General features: G+C 43.6%; 1 protein-coding gene across 2 annotated transcripts; it reads right to left on the bottom strand.

Annotated features, from left to right (window-relative positions):
* Positions 1–873: 873 nt before the first annotated feature.
* ETV7 (ETS variant transcription factor 7) lies at positions 874–11,446 on the bottom strand. 2 transcript variants are annotated; one of them, XM_081915624.1, is made up of 8 exons: positions 11,168–11,443; positions 7,400–7,523; positions 6,113–6,277; positions 5,457–5,579; positions 4,643–4,876; positions 3,705–3,847; positions 2,626–2,726; positions 874–1,678 (listed from the first exon to the last, which is right to left on the bottom strand). In XM_081915624.1, the coding sequence occupies exons 1-8, from the start codon at positions 11,171–11,173 to the stop codon at positions 1,561–1,563; spliced, it is 1,014 nt and encodes a 337-aa protein (XP_081771750.1). In that variant the 5' UTR covers positions 11,174–11,443; the 3' UTR covers positions 874–1,560. The 2 variants fall into 2 exon arrangements, with proteins under 2 accessions (XP_081771750.1, XP_081771751.1); XM_081915625.1 differs by lacking the exon at positions 5,457–5,579 and having other exon boundaries at positions 11,168–11,446.
* Between the last annotated feature and the right edge of the window lie 2,671 nt (positions 11,447–14,117).

Here is a 14,117-nt window from a genome sequence, read left to right on the forward strand (position 1 = left end):
AATGAAAACCACCTAGTTTGGAAATTAAATATTTGATAGTGATAAGAGAAAAGCAGCTTTTTCTTTCTCTCGCTCTTTCTTTCAAAAAGAAAGCACTTCACAGAAAAAGAATTGCAAGCAAAAGGCTCAGAGTTTGCTATTAATGTTTCTGGAAGACTGACTTGATTCTTCCTACCATAGCACAGTAATGGAAGGATGGTGTTCTGTACTTGTGCGGCTGGAAGGAAAGTTATGCTTATGCTAAAAGAGTACCTTTATTTTATCTCTTCGGGACTCCACTTCCCATTTGTAAAAAAGCAAACAGAAAATTAGAATAGCAATGTCAAAGCTAAAGAAGAAAACAATTTGTGAAGTAATATTTTGTCAAAGTCACAGCTATCTGGATTTCAATCTACATTAGTAGTTGTCAGGGTCATTACTAAATTGGCTTCAAAGTCTTTGCACCCTCAGGTGGTGCAATGGATCAGTGTGTCTGGCTATTAACCAAAAGGTTCCTGAATCGAGCCCACCTAGGGACAGCTGTGGGCAAGATTCCTGCATTGCAGAGGATTGGACTAGACCCTCTGGGTACCAACTTACATTTCTATGATTCAGCTGGCACCGTCTACTCCATGGGTAGGCAAACGAAGGCCCGGGGGCCGGATCCGGCCCAGTCGCCTTCTAAATCCAGCCTGCTGACGGTCCAGGAATCAGCATGTTTTTAAATGAGTAGAATGTGTGCTTTTATTACAATGCATCTCTGGGTTATTTGTGGGGCATAGGAATTTGTTCATTTATTATTATTATTTTCAAAATATAGTCCGGCCCCCCACAAGGTCTGAGGAAAAGTGGACCGGCCCCCTGCTGAAAAAGTTTGCTGACCCCTGGTCTAAGGGCCACTCTAGAAAGTTTGGGGAGCTGGTTTTCAGGATGTTCCACTTTAGAGAGGGCAATTGTTGCTACTCAAATGGTTTAACCAAATATGTGAAAATATTTAAAGTCTAATAGTCCCAATCAGCTTATGTAGTGTTTGTATATTGGCCAAGCAAGTTGTCTTGTTCAAGCTGCAGAGAATCGGAAGTGGAGAGAATGCTGTTGCATTCAGGTCCTGTTTTGGGCTTCCCTTGAGCATCTGAGATGCTGTACTAGACAGGCCACACCACACTTTTATAAAACGTAGAGAGCATTCACACACACACACACACACACACACACACACACACACAAAATCAAAAAAATAACAGAATTATGGGGTTATGGATCTATAGATCTTAAGACGCTGGTCTGTGAAAGAGTGGCTTACAAATCACCCAGCAACAAGATGGGCAGCGGCTATAGATATGTGATTCTGAGCACTGCCATTTTCAAACGGAAATGCTGACAGAGTTTGCTTACAGTTCAGCAGTAGATTAAAAGCTGATGGTCTGATTCTAAGGCAGCAGAGGTCCAGTGGATTAATATGAGCTGTAGGAAGCAACAGAATACACAAGCCCCGAAACATTATTTCACATTGTCCAGTCATTTAAAGCTTTTCCATTGCACAACACAGCCTCTAAGTGCTTCTGTGGCTTGGCAAATGTTCTATGGTGAGATTTCCAGCACATCTTCTTTCCAGTCCTCTCCTTCCTGCTCTTCATTGTCCAGCTGCTCAAATTCGCTAGACTTGTCAGGTTTCCTCTCTCCAGGAGTTTTCAGGAATCTGGAATTTTAAAGAAACAAACATGCACACTTTGAGCTAATCCATATTCCCATTTGGTTCTCAAGCCCACTTCCAAACCCACTCTTTAAGGAACAGTCATTGGGCCAAACAACACATTAAAGTGTTGCAGGAAACGAGATTAACTTAGCCATTTTGTAGAAAAATCAGTGGTTAGGGACCAGATCCAGAACATGCTTCCAATCCAGTTTAAGGACCAACAACAGCAGTCTTCTGAAAACTGCACAAAACTCATATGGGTCCCTAGTTTGGATTGGAAGCACACTGTAGGTCTGGGCCCCATAGCTGATTTTTCTGTAAAATAAAAATGGCCAGAGTAAGCATGCTTGCTTGAAGTCACATGCAACTTGGTCTGCATCACAGCATCACATACAGGATCCCATGCTGACTAGGGCTCATCCTTTGGGTGAAGGTCCTTGGCTCAAACCCTTCTGTCTCAGAGTTCCTTGCCACCAAGGAAAAGTCCCATAACTGAGCAAAACAAATTTTCAAAAGGTTTCATACCTTTTAGCTGAGTAGATCTGCACTGTGGTGCACAACATCTCCCCGATGGACACAACCAAGTTGCCCCCATCATCCTGCTCCACTAGAGAGCAGAGCACTTTCTGTGCAGCAAACAATACCAACCCTGCTAACGTGCATTTCTCTCGCAGTAACTCCCCAGTGAGCTCACTTTACAGGTTGAACTCTTACAGTGGTACCTCATGTTAAGTAGTTAATTCATTCCGGAGGTCTGTTCTTAACCTGAAACTGTTCTTAACCTGAGATACCACTTTAGCTAATGGGGCCTCCTGCTGCCGCCGTGCTGCCGGAGCACGATTTCTGTTCTCATCCTGAAGCAAAGTTCTTAAGCTGAGGTAATATTTCTGGGTTAGCGGAGTCTGTAACCTGAAGCATATGTAACCTGAGGTACCACTGTATTTTCTTACCGGAATAAGAGTTTCTGCCCAGGTTCCTTTTTGATGATGTTGAGTTTATAGTAATGTCTCAAAGCTCTTGACATTTTCTCATACGTCATGTTCCTGCGGTTCTGTAAATTCAAAAGATTATGGGTTTTGTTCAACCGACAGTTGATTTCCTTTGACTGCAATAGGAATGGTTTAAGCTAGGTTAGCTAAAAAGCACCATAGGATCTTCCTGCAGAATCGTAGTTCACTGAACTAGATGCTTGAACACTCAATTCCAAACATAATAAATTGCAACAAATGCTGTTTTAAACAGAGCTGAGCGACAAATGGTTCGAGCAACTTCATTTGAAAGTGTGAGTTAATAAGATTTTTTTTAAAAAAACAGCTGCCTTTAGTGTACACCAGTAGTACATTTAGCCCAGTGATGTCTATTCCAATTGGCTGTGGCTCATCATCCTATCAGGAGCATCTCTTTCCCATTCCTGCAACCTGAGTCCTTTTAGCAACAGTTAAAACAGATTGCGCATAGAATTTTACTGCTCTGCCACCAAGCTCCCTCTTGCAATCCCTCTTAGATTGTAGCTAAGAATTTAGAATAAAATAACCTGGTAAACCATGTTTACTGCTTGAACAGGACACCTACTGAGATATTTAGATAGTGGACTTTATTTCAAGAAGAATAGTTGTTGATGACAATGTGGAAACCCCAAGGCAGGGTGAAATAAATTTACCCACTTTTTTATCTAAGACAATCTTCCGACTTTTCCAGTAAAAAATTGGCCTGATCATTGTACCTAAATCAAGGGATCCCCTCATGAGTAAGTACTCTAGGGGTACTTACTTGGGTATGGATCTGTCAGCTAGGAGCTCTTACCAACTAGCAGATCTGATATCCCCATATGCCTGCTCAAATAATGCACCCTAAAGGCAGCTTCAATAATAACATTTATACTATACATTATTTTTATTAGTTGGGTTTTTAAACCTGGAAGTATCCCTTCTGTTCGGTCGTTTCACCGGGATTAGGGACGGCCCAAACAACTTTTATTAAAATAAAAATCTGCATCTACATAATTCCACATGAGAAGCTTACTGGGTACCTTGTGATTACCCCAGAGCCTGGCTAGTCCATTGGGGTCAACAACGCGAAATATCTTGGCCTCTTTATCTTCCCATTTGATAAATGCTTCGTATCGGCTGTCACAGAGGAGCTGGTAGACGTAATCCCAAAGTAACCTGCAGTCTGTAGTATAGCAGAAAAAAGAAGGGTTGTGGTTCAATCACCTAGGATGACATAAATTGGCATCTTTACTGGGCAATTCTGTATCATCCTTTAGGTGAGGGTGCACTTCCAAGCTACCACAAATAAGTGACCAATGATGTGAGGAAGAGCAGGGCTACCACGCTGCAATTTTGTGCTTGATAGCAGACCTCTCTTACTCTCAGTGGGTGAAAAGTTCAGCATTTGCCCCTGTGTGGCCTGCAGCTAAGAAAGGAACTAAATGTTACCTCAGCAAAACACAGGTTCCCATAGCAGTGTTTGCTGAGGTAATCCAGGAGCAAAGAAAGCTTTTATAGGAGACAAACAGCAAGCCGGTAGGATGTGTGCTTGACCTCTCCCACCAATTATCCTCTGAAAATGTCCCCTGGCTGTGTTTCCATTTGCTTAGTCTTCCAGTTTGAGAGCCTGGCCCTGAGGAGATATTCACAGTGAGCTTGAAAACAGGGCAAGGGAAGAGGATGAAGCCTTCCCTTCCACCACCTATTCTTCCTTGAAAGTGCCGCCTAGCCACACACCCCTCCCATATTTCCCTTTGAAAGTGCTGCCTACTCCCCATATTTCGGAATTGTCTTGTGTTTTATTTGCGTATATTTTTGTAAACCTCTTTGGGAAACATTTTGTTTGAAACACAGTCTACAATTTTTAAAAAAAAATCAAATAAAACTCTTTGAGTTTGTAGAAAAGGTGCCACAGAAATTACAAATATAATCTGATTTATGACAATGGAGCTAAGGATCACAGAAAATTCATGCTTACCAGCAATTTTACCACTGACTGGAGCTGGTGTCCCAGGAAACGAGCAAATAATATCTCCCCTGTAATTGATCCCCAAATTATGATCAGAGAGACTGATGGAGCCAGGGCGGTAGAAGATCTTGGCTTGAGATCTAGTCGTGTCTGTATGGCTTGGAAGACTTGTAGGGATGATCAACCTTTCTGTCGGGTGTGAATGGCCATCAGCTGAGAGACCGTCTAACTTACATCTCACACCTGTGAGGAGATCAGGGCTTCATTCAGTATATTCCCAGTCCCTTGAATACTATGAAATGAACTTATAACAAGAAGTAAGCCCGGGACCCAAAGCAACTATGACAGACTAACTGGCTAAAGTTCTTTCCTAGCACTATGCATCTAGCATGGACTTTGGCACCTATGGGGAGAACCCCAAAGATTATCTCAGAAGAGAAGAAAACTGAAGGAAGCAGTTTATTTTATTTGGATCCAATATCCTGGCATCGTTGCACCAGGCTATCAGTCCTGTGGTTAGAGAGCTAAGCTTTTGAACTCTTAAGAACTGGTGTTTAAGTTTTCTGGTTTTCCTCCTTCCTCCCCATCTCTTTTTCCTTTCGTGCTGTGTCCCACTGGCTGAGACCTTTTTAACTGGAGCTATCAGGGGTTGTACTTGAATCTTCACTTTGCTGATCAGGTTCTCTAAGCCTTGCCCCCTCCCGCCTTTAAGGTCTAGATTCTGCCTGCTAGCATGTGAGACTCCAAGATTTGAATCCACGGCTGCTGGAGCACCAGCCAAGGGTAATTGACCAAGATGAATCCACAACTCCATAGCACTCACCTTCTGGAGCGCTCTGGGCCTGTGTGTGTTCTGCATCCCGAAGGGCAGAGTTAAAGAAAGGGCTAGAAATAAGGGCTCGCCTCTTGGTCTTAATATATTGGAGCAATTCATACAAAACATCTCCTGTGGGAAAAGAAATAGAGAAAGACCAATCCCACGTTATGCATATCCCCCCAAAAATAGCATTAATGGCAGTTTTGGGGTATATGTTGTGAAAGCCTAAGCACCATTTTCATAGAATTGTAGAGTTGGAAGGGACCCTGAGGGTCATCTAGTCCAACCCCCTGCAATGCAGGAATCTCAACTAAAGCATCCCTGACAGATGACCATCCAACTAAAATCCTCCAAGGAAGAAGAGTCCACATTTGGTGACTCAAAAGACATCCTTGTCAGTCAGGAATTTCCATCTTGCTTTGTGAGCCAGAAGCCCAGTTTACTGAGTACCTGAGAAACTGAGATCCACCTTAAACTCAACCAAGTATTTGACCTACTCAAAATGATTTTACTCCTGCCCTTGGGTGTTGTCACCTTTTGAGTGCAAAGGCTTTGCCCATTATTTCCACACATTCCCTTTAGTGTTATACCTACACCCAAGTCTCTTTCCCTGTAAGAAATCCTTCATTTCCCTTGCCTTATTAAGGGGAAACATTTCTAACCTGAGTTAGGAGCCCGCAATCTGAAATCTTCCTTGGTGAGAATACACAGGGCTTTCCCGTTCATTTCAAACTTGCTTTCGTCTGTTTCCCTGAGTGAATATTCTTTCTCAGCCCATCTCAGCCAGTGACTCACATCATCTTTGCTCCACAGAGAGGGCTGGATTCCTGCAACCAAAGGAGCCTGATGTTTAAATTAAAATAACAAGGCAATGCTCCCCTCCCCCCCCCACCAACCAGCTTCTGAGATTTCCCCACGTAGTTCTTATACATTTTCAAGTCTATATTCACAGCCATGTGGACTAGGAAATTGCTTTTTAGAAAACGAAGGTGAGGTCCTTAGAATGCTGAATTGTGCATCAAATAATCAATTCTGCATTCTCATAGAATAAAGTATCATATCAAAATACACAACCCTGAGCCAGGCTGGCTTCAGACATGCACTTACATAGGCTTTCTATTTCCTGCATCTCTGAAACTGAATGAAAAGTTAATTAGAGTGTATATCTCATTTAACGATAGTTCACTTCCTGCTTTCTTTCTCATTCACATCACAAGACATTCTTACAATCACTTTGCCTTAATAAGCGAAGAAGACAGATGTCGTGTATAAAGAAAAGGTGGGTTGGAAGCTACTGAATGCTGGTTCAGCCATCATTCTTGTCCATCCACTCCTCACTCCCTGCCCCCCAAACTTTTTCCTGCTTCAAACTGAAAAGCTGCAAAATTCCAGAAATTTTATTTTCCCCACCCCAGCAGAAGAAAAGTTGCCTTTGCACAGAAAATGTTGAGAGTGCTTTCAGACCAACCCCTCCACTCTTAAAATGTTATGCCTGTCTTCATTTACACTAGGAGTGCTTTAATAATGTGGCAGGCAGTAGGTGTGTTTGACCAGTGCATCACCTGACCCAGGTCTGCTCCATAAAAATATTTGTACATATGAGAAGTGATGATCAGAAGTGAGTGTCATTGCTTACGCAGCCAAAAATGAAACTATCCATCTGCAAAAGGGTGATGTCAGGAGGCTTGGGGGGAACTCAAGATTTGCAGAAGTACAAACTTCACAGGGGAAATCCTGTGTGAGGTGCTCTTCCCCCAATAAGAAGATCATGCTCACTGGTCAATGAGTGTGGTCTGTCTGTTATGGGGGGACAGAAGAGCGGATGAGAGAGGTAATGAAATGGAGTATCCAAACAGGAGCACTTCACACTGCAACATTTTGTTGCAGGTCTTGCTTTTTAAAAAAATGTATTGATCACTGGTCCCTTACATCATGACCCTTCTACTCACTGAGGCAGCCTGGTAATGTGCAGATTTGTCCCTCGTAGAGTAAGGATGGAACAGATGTGGGCTGGAATTGCAGGGGCAAAGCAGATGTTGCCACGGGACCTGAAGAACTAGTTGCCACTTCACCCTTTAGAAAGGAGAAACATACCGAAGATGTGGAGAACAAACTGGATTCCCTATGTTTGAGTCATGCCCCGCTGCAACATTTATATCACTCTGTGCTATACAGAAGCAAGTGGAACCTGTTCCGATGGCAGCTTGACGATGAGAGCAGTGTAGAAGGACATTTGTTGGATGATGGACAGGGCCATGCACTTGAGCCAGGGGTCGGCAAGGCTTACCGGCCATAGGCCGGATCACTCTCACAGAGATCATCCGTGGGCCGGGCTGGTGCAGCATGACACCAGAAATCACACTTGCGCATGTTTGTGGCGCCGGAAATCGCTTCTGTGCATGCTTAGGACGCCGAAAATTGTGCATGCGCAGAAGCGATTTCCAGCGTCGGGGCATGCACAGATGTGATTTTCGATAGCTGCGCATGCACAGATACGATTTCTGGCGCCGCTCAGCGAGTCTCCACGCTGCGCTGGTTTAGCACAGCAGGCAGGGGACTCACCAAGCGGGAGGCTCGGTTCAGGGGAAGCTCATGGGCCGGTAAAACAGTCTTCGTGGTCCCCATCTGGCCCATGGGCCATACGTTGCCGACCTCTGACTTAAGCCATGCAGCTCACTGGGTGATCTTGGGCTGCTTACTGTATCCAAGCCTCCTCCCCATCCTTGATTTGTTACACAGATAAAATGACGTAACCCCACAAATACTACCTTGATCCCCTCAGAGGGAGGGTGAGATAAAAATGGAAAGCAGAGCTTTATGAATAGCAATGGTCATTGTATTATAATCTGCTGCCATTTGATCATGATACAGTGCAGGAAAGGCTGGTGAGGAGTAACTCATATCACACGGCACACATATTATTATTTTTTAACCCACTGTTTTGTGCAAATCTGCTATATATCAAAAAACTTGCATCTAAAAATAAAAATAATAAAATGGTGAGTGCACAGGCAAACCAATACATGCAGGCATGCTCATAACGAACTTCAAGTTTGAAGAACTCTGGAAGGGCAAGCTACTGTCATGGCTGGGAAGGACACGCACTTTTTAAAGAAAACTACTGTTTTGTGCAAGTCTGATATATCAGAAAACTTGAATCTCAAAAGGAGGCACACACAGGTAAACCAATACAGTACCTGCCCACAACAAACCTCGGATTTCCAGAACTCAAGGAGGGTGGGGAAATAGTGACTGGTGGGAGAGGACAACAGCACACCATGCAAATACATCCCATCAAGCACTATCTACTGATGTAGATGGAAACCCTTGGACAGAAATCAACTTAAAGAGTTCATATGTGGCTGAAAGTGCACAAAACCCCACGGGGGGCGGATCAGATCTGGGGGACCCATTTGTGTATTAACACTCTGGTGTGTGTACAGCCATCTTTGGCAGTAATTCACCACATTTCAAGCACAGAAGGGATGTTTCTGTCAGTGCAATTTTTAGGCAAGACTTAGATCTGAAGAAGAAATTTGTTTCATTTTTGAGTTGAGTTATCTTCTTCTCAACTCAAAAAAAAATCTGTTTAGAGACTACAGCACTGCTGTCACAATCTCTATATGTCTCTTAATCCAGACATTGAAACCATAGCCCTAATCAATAATAGTCTCCATGCATAGGATACATCTGTGCAAAGTGTTTTTCATGTGGCTTTAAGCAAGGCAATTTCTTTCAGGCTATGTATAAACCATACATTTAAAGTCTACCCCCCTAAAAAAACAGAGAATACTATGTACTTTATGGAGTGCTGCTTCTACTAGGGGTGAACTACAGTCCCCAGGATTCAGGTGTGTGTGTTTTAAATATATGGCGTATACACACAGCTTCAATTTTCACCTTTTGTGAAATGGGAATAATAGATACCAGGGTGGTTGTAGAGGGAAATGCAATATAAATAAATGCAAAGCACTTTGTAACTGAAGGCAATGATTCAGACAAAATTAAGGAAGTTTAGGTCTCATTGATTTTGATGGAAGAGAGCAAAGGTTATGACTCCATCATTGAAATAAACAGCCGCTTCTGGTTTCGCCAGAAGCGGCTTAGTCATGCTGGCCACATGACCTGGAAAAACTGCGACAAACGTCAGCTCCCTCAGCCAGTAAAGCGAGATGAGCGCTGCAACTCCAGAGTCGTTCGCGACTGGACTTAACTGTCAGGGGTCCTTTACCTTTTTTTTAAAAAGCTAACCTGAGGCTGATATGTCAGATGCTATAGCTATTTTTTAGCCATATTTCATGCTAATTAACCTATGTCTCTATGGATTTATTAAGTCTTTACTATATCAGTATTTGAAACTTACCGGTAAGTCTCAAATCCTCAAATACTTGTGTATTCTCACTGACACTAAGAAGTCTATTCCGAATAGACTGAAGTCTATGTGTCTTTAAAATGGGCCTGAACACACATAGACTGACTTGTTAGCTGTTTTAATTAGCAAAGAGGTAGTTGTATTAATTGGTTGTTATCTTCCCCCTCCCAAAAAAAATCAGCAGCACCTTATTGCGTATTGTTTATACATTATTGAACAAGCTTTTGTGAACTGAAGTCTATCATCCATCTAATTAAGTGTTTAAAAAGCACAATACATTTGATAAGTCTTGAAGGTGCCACAAGACAATCTGCTGTTATAGTTAGCCTTAACCACACTTAAGGCACTCTTTACACAACTGTTTAAAAAGTGTTTCAGATTCAAACACCCAGTGAAAATAAAACTGAAAGATACCCACCCATTTTTACACTTCACTTCTAAACTGTTTTTTAAAAGCTGAATAAAATAGAGAAATGTAGAGAGGAGGAAATTAAATAAATGTCTAAATTAATCATTGTTCAGGCATGGCAACAGAAATGATTAACCAAAAACAAACATACTCCCCCCCTTGCTGCAGAATATTAATCAGACTGTCCAGCTAACACTTTATTTCTCCATTTGTGGCAATACATTCTCAAGAACAAGCTCGAGTTGCTCTTTACTTTCCCCATATATGAAATTCAAATGTACAATCTTCACTGCCTAAGAATAAATGCTGGGTTTAAAAAATGATCTCTTCCTCTTCCAGCCTAGTCACAACATTCACAAATGACATATTCCAGCCCAAAATTGTCTTTGTCACTTGGTGAAAACAATCGAAAAGCTTTAGCCTGTCAGCCAAGGAAAAAAGAAAAGAAAGTGTTTTTCAACACACATTTTTGTTTTGTTTTTTAAGTTGATTATATCCCTCCCTGGCCCTCCAGTTTTCTCCTCCAAAACGCTTCTCCTTCTAGAACATTAGCTTATTTTTTTTCCTCTTGTGAAATAAACTGGGAAGGGGAGGGACGGGGGGGAATTCCAGAGTTTCTCCAGCCTGAAATAAGCCAATTAACAGAAACAACTCAGAAAACTTTATGTGAGGACTTGGGGAGCTGTAACTGTCCACGAGGAACGTGGGAAGTGGGAGGGTCTCAGGTACATACAACCTGAGGCTCGGGACGCGAAGAGGGATGGGGACCACGTGTGTGATGAACTTGGGATGCGCGTTAAGAGAGAGAGGAGAGAAAGAAAACGGAGTTGGCGCGGGAGACTGGACGCAGAGGACTGAAAGTGTGGGGGGGGAGGTACAGGGGGTCCGGTGAGTGCAGAGCAGGTGTCCCACAGGCTCCCAGCATCTCTTACTTACCTGCATTACAGGTGGGAAGTGGAAGATGGAGCCGCTGCTCCGGGGGCTGGGACGCTCGGGGTGCAAAGCAAGTCTTCTGCCCCCTGATCCTCGCCGCCCTCTCCCTCCCCCTCTCTCTCTCCCTCCCTGCTTGGCAAGCAAAGGCAGGAGATCGCGGTCTCCGATTACTGCACTACCCTTCCGGGAAACGAAAACGAAAGAAGCCAGATCCGAAGGTTGCTGGAGTTCAGTCCGCAGAGCACCCACAGCCGCTTGTGCGCCGGCTGGTCCCGCCTCGTTGCGCGCAGCCAGCGGCGAGGAAGAGGGTTTCTGAAAGAAGTGCGCGTAAAGGACAAACCGGAGCGTTGCTTTCCTGGAAGGAGAAGTCCTGCGGCGCCTTCTAGGCTAACATAGCATAGCGTTCCGAGGGACGGATTAACGCTTATGCACCCCCCCCCCAAAAAAAAACACTCAGCAGAGCTTCTGCCACGATGCAGTCGTTAGTTGGAGAAGGCAGATCCATCAGTTTCACTGTGCAATGGACGAAACCTGTAGAACCAGAAGTTGGGTGGCCATCGGTCTTGGATGTTTTAGTTGAGATTCCTGCAGGGGTTGGACTAGATAACTCTTGGGGTACCTTCAGGGTTTGATGAGGCCCTAATCTACTGAAGGTAATGGGGCCCTTTACATGTCCAGCTGTCCTTTGTCGCTGTTTTTGTTGTTGTTGAACATATGCTATATATACGGTAATTTATGGACCTATCAAGTATCTAAAGCCATTTGCACATGTTGCCATGCAACCAGACCATGCAGAATGTAGGCACCCTATAGTACAGTGGTACCTTGGGTTAATTTTTTTTGGGGGGGGGCACCAAGAGAGTGGGGCCCAAGCTATAGCTTGTTTAGCTTATATGTAATTCCAGCACAGGACTGTACCTTCCAACTCTACGATTCTATGAAAATGGTGCCCAGGTTTTCACAACATATACCCCAAAACTGTCATGAATGTTAATTGGGTAAATATGTATGCAGCAATCTTTTCCTATTTACCTGGGAGTAAGCCCCATTTAGTTTAATATGGCTTGATTATGAGCAAACATAAGAGTGCTGGATCAGGCCAGGAGGGTCCATCTAGTTCTCACCATGCCCAGCCAGGTACCCTTGGAAAGCCCACAAGCAGGATCTGAGTGCGAGAGCGCTCTCCCCTCCTGCAGTTTCCATCAACTGATGGATTAGTTACCCTTTTAATTGATTTAAGCACTCTAAAAGCACATGTAACCCAATTTGTAACACAAATTTCCCCATGGCATGAATTTCACACATTTTTCATTAGAAATAATGAATGCACATATCTATTTCCCCACACGAGTGTGTAGTAAGGTAAAGGTAAAGGGATCCCTGATCATTAGGTCCAGTCATGGCCGACTCTGGGGTTGCGGCACTCATCTTGCTTTATTGGCCAAGGGAGCCAGCGTATAGCTTCCGGGTTATGTGGCCAGCATGACTAAGCCGCTTCTGGCGAAACAGAGCAGCGCATGGAAACGCTTTTTACCTTTCCACCAGATTTATCTACTTGCACTTTGACGTGCTTTCAAACTGCTAGGTTGGCAGGAGCAGGGACCGTGCAACAGGAGCTCACCCGAACCGCCAACCTTCTGATCAGCAAGTGCTAGGCTCAGTGGTTTAACCCACACCGCCACCCGCATCCCTTATGACTGTGTAGTAGGAAGCCCTTATTGATGGTTTATCCCTTCTGCCTGTACACACATTGGCTTACTTGTCATTTGCCAGCATCTCCAAAGTACCTATGGGCAGATGAGTGCCAGCTTCAACCTATGGTGTAGATTAACTGGAATATAGCATGTCATCCAAACCCTAAACCAACAAGATTAACGTACTATATTAGCTTACGAAACTGACTTCATGAACAATGGTTGGAAACTGCTTGTTCTACTGACAATGGTTGTAATTAACTACTGTTTGTCTAGGTTTAGATGACATGGCAAGTTACGGTTCTTCTAAAATGCAAGTGAAAGCATTTCATCTCCTCATAGGCAGAGCAGGAAAGGGAAGACACAAGAAGAGAAGGGGGTGCATTTGAGCCCTAAGACTTACCTAGGCTTATTTATGCAGTGCTAACTTTTGTGTTATGTCTGAACTAGCCCAGTGAAAGAAAGGCATGGGAATTTGTCCCATATGATTAGATAATTAGATTGGGATTCTTGTGATCTCCTGCATGGAAAGTGTTTCAAGATACTTAATAATTATGGGAAATGACCCTCAAGTTGGTGAACAATAGCATCATTTTTTACCCACTTTTTCAATGTGTACCGTGGCGTGTATGGTCCAGGCTGCATTTGCAATTGTGTCTAAATCACGAGAGTGATCATTATTCCTAGTTCATTTATCTGAAAATTAAAGGGGTGGATCTGATTGTGTGGGTTGGTTTGCAGCTGTGGCCATTTTCAGGCATGTCTAGAAGTTTCTCTTCAAATAAGAACAGAATGTGAAAGAGCTGGTTCCTCTTCATCCTGGAGAAGAGTGACTAGTGGGGTGCCACAGGGTTCTGTCTTGGGCCCGGTCTTATTCAACATCTTTATCAACGACTTGGATGATGGACTCAAGGGCATCCTGATCAAATTTGCAGATGACACCAAACTGGGAGGGGTGGCTAACACCCCAGAGGACAGGATCACACTTCAAAACGACCTTGACAGATTAGAGAACCGGGCCAAAACAAACAAGATGAATTTTAACAGGGAGAAATGTAAAGTATTGCACTTGGGCAAAAAAAATGAGAGGCATAAATACAAGATGGGTGACATCTGGCTTGAGAGCAGTACATGTGAAAAGGATCTAGGAGTCTTGGTTGACCACAAACTTGACATGAGCCAACAGTGTGACGCGGCAGCTAAAAAAGCCAATGCAATTCTGGGCTGCATCAATAGGAGTATAGCATCTAGATCAAGGG

Source organism: Podarcis melisellensis, assembly GCF_964234715.1.
Source record: "Podarcis melisellensis genome assembly, chromosome: 6".
Taxonomy (NCBI): domain Eukaryota; kingdom Metazoa; phylum Chordata; class Lepidosauria; order Squamata; family Lacertidae; genus Podarcis; species Podarcis melisellensis.

What these genes read in the sequence shown, in the direction of transcription:
- ETV7 (XM_081915624.1), bottom strand. An exon ending in AGTCAGTGGTAAAATTGCTG is followed by an intron (nt 3,848 to 4,642) that starts GTAAGCATGAAT and finishes GCTATACTACAG; the next exon opens with ACTGCAGGTTACTTTGGGAT. An exon ending in GGGCAGAAACTCTTATTCCG is followed by an intron (nt 1,679 to 2,625) that starts GTAAGAAAATAC and finishes TTAAAATTCCAG; the next exon opens with ATTCCTGAAAACTCCTGGAG.